The sequence below is a fragment of the Chaetura pelagica genome, unplaced genomic scaffold, assembly GCF_000747805.2.
Source record: "Chaetura pelagica isolate M959 unplaced genomic scaffold, ChaPel_1.0 scaffold314, whole genome shotgun sequence".
Taxonomy (NCBI): domain Eukaryota; kingdom Metazoa; phylum Chordata; class Aves; order Apodiformes; family Apodidae; genus Chaetura; species Chaetura pelagica.
Window position 1 is genome coordinate 2,897,451 of NW_009953218.1, and position 5,747 is coordinate 2,903,197.

The window sequence follows — 5,747 nt, forward strand, 5'->3', positions numbered from 1 at the left end:
TGTTCCAGGGACCCCGCACCGGGACGTGCCCCCTGTTCCAGGGAAGCTTTAACCCACACCGGATCCACACCTCACTGCCACCCGGCAGGGTCACTGGGTACCGAAGCCAACCCAACAGGAGCTTCAGGCAACGGGGAAATAAAATAAACACACAGCACAGGACTAAGCTTTGTCAACTTCAACTTTAATTATGGAACCATCACATTTTTTATTTTTATTTTTTTTGCCATTTCAGTAATAACTTTAAGGGGAATAAAAACTTCCCTACAAAAATAAAACTAAGCTTGTCAAAATTATAAATAGTTTGTGTCGTGGTGGGTTTTTTAAAAGACATAGAGGTTAATGTTTCCTTGTTTCCACACCCCCCCCCCCCCCTCCGCAAACTACTTAGACATCATATAATGAAAGGAACAGTTTGACAGTTCAATTTGATACTGAAATGTAACAAAGAGAAGACCTGACTAGGCATCACCATTTCCTTTAAATTAAACCTATTGTAACTGCCAGTGTGTAAAAAAAAAAAAAAGAAAAAAAAGAAATCCACACATGACACCTCACAATAACTAACCACAGACTAAGACAAAATTAAAATGTTTATTTTGGTCCCCCACCCAACCCCCTCCCCCTTCACCCCAAATCAAGACTCATAGTGCATACAACACTGATTGAGGTTTTTGGCTAAGGTAAATGCAGATGTGCCCACATAACATACTGATAGTTCAAGTAAAAACAAGATTCACATATTTTTCTACTCCACTTTTGAACTCAAACAGTGTTTAAATCTGAGCAACAAATGGTTCAATATTGACAGAGATTACGTAATGATTACATAGCTATGGGCAGATACATAAATTAAGTAGATGTTAGCAGAATACCCACCAACATGCTGCTGCATTCATAGAAAAATAAATTGTAACAAAACAAAGCATTCCCTGAACCATTATAAAGTGTCTCACTTGAAGATAATGTTACTAACTCACACATGCACTACAATGTTACATGTGAAATTAAAAAACAAACGAGATATGTCATATATATTTTATAGTTAGTCCTACTCTTAATTTATCTTAACACTTTAAAACATTATGATTGTCTCATTAAGCTTGCAAATTATTTTTACAAACAAACAAACAAAAACAACCCCAAAACAAAAAACTGTGAAGAGTTAAAAAGTCTTACTAAGTAAAGGAAACAAAGGCACAACTACATCGAACTTCGGGGAAGAACTGAAGCATCTTGGAGTTTCGCACAGTATCCATTAGATGTCACTAAAGTTTTAACAATTACTTGGGAATTTAAAACGAACACCCTAAGAGTGGGGGGGAAAAAATCCCTACCGACTTCTGCTGCTCTTAAATCCTTAGCAATTCTCCACGCCCCTTTCCCACCCTCCCCCCCCGCCCTTCCCAATATATAACTCATTTCCTCTCTGGAGTGATAATGACTGAAGTATCAGTTACTCAAATCTGCCTCATGCTTCTATTGCACACCCACTTCTTTGGTTTCTTTTGAACATGCTTTTTTAGATAAATAACTCTGAAAGAAGAATTGTATTTACAATAAAGTAATTTCTTTTCTTGCTACATTTTTCCTACTTTTAAATCAAGTAAATCAGCAGTCTGCAGAATTTGTAATCAGTTTTTCAATTAAGAATTTAAAAGGAATAAGGAAATAACCTTCTGAATTACTAAAAGCAAGAGTTCCTAAGCTCAGTCAGCAACAGAGCCAATAAATGTTAAAACTTCCTGCTAAGCAGCTGGAAACACGAGTAAGAAATTCTGCTTTCTTTGTCTGACTGAGCCTTTACCAAACGAAGAAGCAGAGGAAGCTATTTTTGTCTTTCAGATATAGTAATTCAAAATTATGCAGCCTAAAAATGGATCACCGAGCCAGAGGAGAGATCTGACTTGCAATGAAGACCAAACACATCTCCGGTTATAGCTTATGTTTAAACAGTTGTAGATAGGCATTCCTCACAGACTTATCTGAGACATTGTCCACTTTTCAGAATTCAAGTAAGCAGCCACCTTTTAGCTTTGCTGCACTTTTCAACCCCCCAATTACACATTTATGGAACCAGCTTCTGCAATAATGACTCGTATGTGCAGCTCCACTTCCATTTTTATACAGCTTTTGCCTCTCATTCTTTCCCCTTTTTTCTATCATCTTTATTTATTTTCCAGTGTGGATTTATGCAGTTAAAAAAAACCTGTAAAACTTAATCACAATAACATCCTCAAACTTTAACCTTGTAGAATTAGCATTTCACCTCTCCTCTGTATAAATACTATTTCCATTTAAAACCAGTCCTCTGACAGCTGTTCTGACAGAGTTCTCCTTCCTCAACTCTTAACCTTCTTTTCAACTTTCTCTTTACCTTCTCCAGAAAAAAACACTTTAAAACCTTCCACAGATTTCACAGAACAGACCAGCAGATCTCATATGCCTTCCATCTATAACAGTTCTCCCACAAATTATACAGTAACTATTTGAAAACAGAAAGGTAGTGCAAATCAATTCCATCTCAAAGATAGTGCTCCAACTAATTATTGTCCAGACAGTTTAATTCATTTTTTAACCCATCAATTTGCACATCCTTACTTGTAAAGCTACCATTAAAGCAAAGAAGAAAAATAAAATAAAATCTTATTTCATAGCATCCTAGAAAATGGATTACAGTTTCACAGCTTGCACCAAGATAACTTGGAAAACTCCCTAGGCACACAGAGGGTTGCAAACTGATGTACAAACATGCAGAATCCCTTACTTATGGGTGCAAGATGCTAAGTGACCCGGCTTATGGAACTAAGTCTATAGCAAAATTCAGGTACCCTGGCATCACAAAACAGTCTTCCAAACAAAGAAAACTACTCTCTGCTGCTCTTTGTACATTGGGTTTGGCATGCTATACTGACATTCGGTAGCGTGCGTTTTCCTGAGTGTCCTTTGGCCCCCTTTTAACCAGGTTTCCACACCCCACCAAGGGCTTCTTCAAGTCTTTCTCTGTAAGTCGCGTAACGCTTCTTTAAGATTTGCAGTTGCTCATTTTCTTCTTTGTCCAGTATACGCAAGAAGTTTTTCAGTTCAGGAATACTAAAAGCTTCCCACTGGAAAGAAAAAAGGATGGACAAGATTAACAGAAAGTACACAAATTATTTATATACACAGTAGTTTTAAGTAAAACCTCAAATTCAAACTGGAACAGCATCAGGCCCCTTCCTTGCAAATCTTAGGGATCTGAAAACATTTTCCTATTTTAAACTGGGTTTTGTTCTGCAAGCAACAACCGCTCAGTGTAACCACAAATCACATGTTTACAAAAGGCTCAAAGTAAATATAAGAAGAAAAAAATCTGCTTCCAAAAAATGGATTGTCCTGTCAACACAGATCAAACAGGAGCCCCTTCATCCGTGGAGTTAAACACACACAAAACCAGCATGAGTGTAACATACCATGACTTCTCCAGTTTCATGCTCGCGTAGAACAAAACTGAGCATTTCTGTTCTGGGACCTGCCACCAAACGCAGGTAGAGGGGATGTTCTCGGTCTGACAGCTTGCAGGTATAAACTGAAGGAGAAGAAAATGACAGTAATTGTCATCTTTCCTAACAAAGTTTTGGGTGCTTTGAATGATGAACAGTGGCTCATGTTAGAAAATTTCAGAGACAGGCAAGCACAGCCAGAAAACATATATATTCTACATACTGTCTACATGTTAGTCTACATACTGGTTTTGAACAAATGAGTTTTTAGGGAGGAGCTGAGCAGATCAGATGACTGAGGGTATCAGGGCAACACTACATTCACACAGGAATGAAATGTCCTCCAGTCAACACAGTGCACCATCTGAATACACACAAAAAAATACAACGTGGGCCTGGTGCTATAACTAAGCACTTAAGACATCAGTGCTGTGGTATCACTATTCTGATACCTTTTCCACTGAAAATCTCACACATGAAGCCTAAGAGACAACTCCGCCTGCCTGACACTTCTGGTGTGACTGACAGTCAGAAACATCTGAACATTTCAGTTCTCAATATCCATAGAAGAAGGCAGAACCTAAGTGCAAGAACACCACGTTGGCAAAATGTAGTTTCCACTACGAATACCTTTTGCACCTTCTGCTATTTCCAAATGCAACATCCAAAGAAACTTCCAACTGCAGTCTCTGCACTGGAAGAACCATGTGCACTAACTCCCATCAACACAGTGCATGCCTGTGCCCATGATCACATCCCTTCAACAGCTCTCTGCCAATGCAAAGGACTTCAGGTATCAGAGACACCACAACCTCTCTTTTAAAAAATACATCCTGTAATTTTATCTCACAAATCTGCAGTCTATCATGCTATCTGAAATATAGAGCTTGAATAAGGGGCATCTTCAATAAAATATAATGGACTGCGAGGCATAGGAGATCTGTGTAGATGGTTTAGTGGGTTCTCTAGTCTTTTGTGAATTATCCTGATATATTCCCAAGTCATTTACTCTCTTACCCATGCTACTTTTCAAAAATAAAGACGAGAGAGCGAGATTCTAACCTCCATTTATCTGAGCTCTTCCACCCTGCTTATTTAAGTATTCCTACAGCACAGCTCCCTCCCCAGGCCCCTGAAGCTACCAAAATGCCATAAGCCTAACTTATACCTTGGTCTTCCTTGTGACAGCGTTTATAAAGTGCAAACTTGGCAGGGTTGTCAGCCACCAAAAACTTTTTGAGCAAAGCCTCAATTACTTCACGAACAGTATTGGTGCTGCTGATGTGAAGGGTATTGATGCAGCCATCCGGCAAGTAAAAGGCAGTTTGGTTATTGCTGGGAGCACATCTCCCCTGGCTCTGGGAAGACTGCACAGTGATTGGTCTGCATAGTTCCATCTGAACTTTGATGAAGCCAGTGTAAATCCCATTTGCGTTCTGCAACAGAAGGGAAGTGTCGGACTGTTAAAAGTAGCAATGACCAGTTGTGACAAACCAGTGGAGCAGGCAGGTTAAAATGGGCATGGTGAACACAAATTAAATGTCACTGTAATACATGATGTGTCCTAGGAAATACACTGTTTCAATAATCAGAGATTTATTCTTTCTGGTCTATCTGCTTCTGAACAATATCTACTGAATAATACCTACTTTCTTAATAATACCTACTGAATTTTAAGAGTATTAGGCTCTCATCAAGCAAATTGCTAAGTTTTCACATTAGAAGAGAACTATGAAGGCCACTAACACACATCTTTAACAACAGATTTTATGCAGAAATACAGAAACTATCTCCCACATTTTAGCAGTGCTTGTCAATTAGTCAAAGGCATTTAGGTGCTCACATCCCATTGCAATTAAAGGAAGCAGAATAAATGCCAATCTAATCAACTTTTCAAAGTATTTATCCCAGTTGCTTCTGAAAGACAAAATAAGAAAATGGATTAAAACTTACTGAGCCAGAAAACATCAGGCAATTTGCTTTTAGGCATATTGACTCCTGACCCACATGCAAAAGCATAACAAAATCTTTTTAGTACACAGTCATATGGTTTAGCATAGGATGGAATTTCAAAATTTCCATATACTATACACCTACCGGAATATGTAATGTATCAGAAAAATCTGGACAATGCAATGTCTGAGTAAGAGCTTGCTTAGCAGACAGATGTGAATTTTGTTAGTAGGCTGGACTTGATTTTAGATCAGGTCCACAATTCTTGGAAATAAAAAGTCTAGATGCATTCCATTATCCACGTTAGGAGGG

The 5,747-nt window shown here is 38.4% G+C and overlaps 2 protein-coding genes across 2 annotated transcripts in view; both read right to left on the reverse strand.

Annotated features, from left to right (window-relative positions):
- LOC104388852 (adipocyte plasma membrane-associated protein-like) overlaps nucleotides 1–1,929 on the reverse strand; it is a 12,875-nt gene extending 10,946 nt beyond the window's left edge. Inside the window, 1 exon segment of the mRNA XM_009997773.1 lies at nucleotides 1,886–1,929. Coding sequence (XP_009996075.1) covers nucleotides 1,886–1,929 — 44 coding nt within the window.
- Nucleotides 1,930–2,606: 677 nt separating this feature from the next.
- RASSF3 (Ras association (RalGDS/AF-6) domain family member 3) overlaps nucleotides 2,607–5,747 on the reverse strand; it is a 6,344-nt gene continuing 3,203 nt past the window's right edge. Inside the window, exons 3-5 of the mRNA XM_009997774.1 lie at nucleotides 4,651–4,918; nucleotides 3,453–3,568; nucleotides 2,607–3,107 (exon numbers count right to left, since the gene is read on the reverse strand). Coding sequence (XP_009996076.1) covers nucleotides 2,958–3,107; nucleotides 3,453–3,568; nucleotides 4,651–4,918 — 534 coding nt within the window. The 3' untranslated portion in view covers nucleotides 2,607–2,957. The remainder of the gene's footprint in view (nucleotides 3,108–3,452; nucleotides 3,569–4,650; nucleotides 4,919–5,747) is intronic.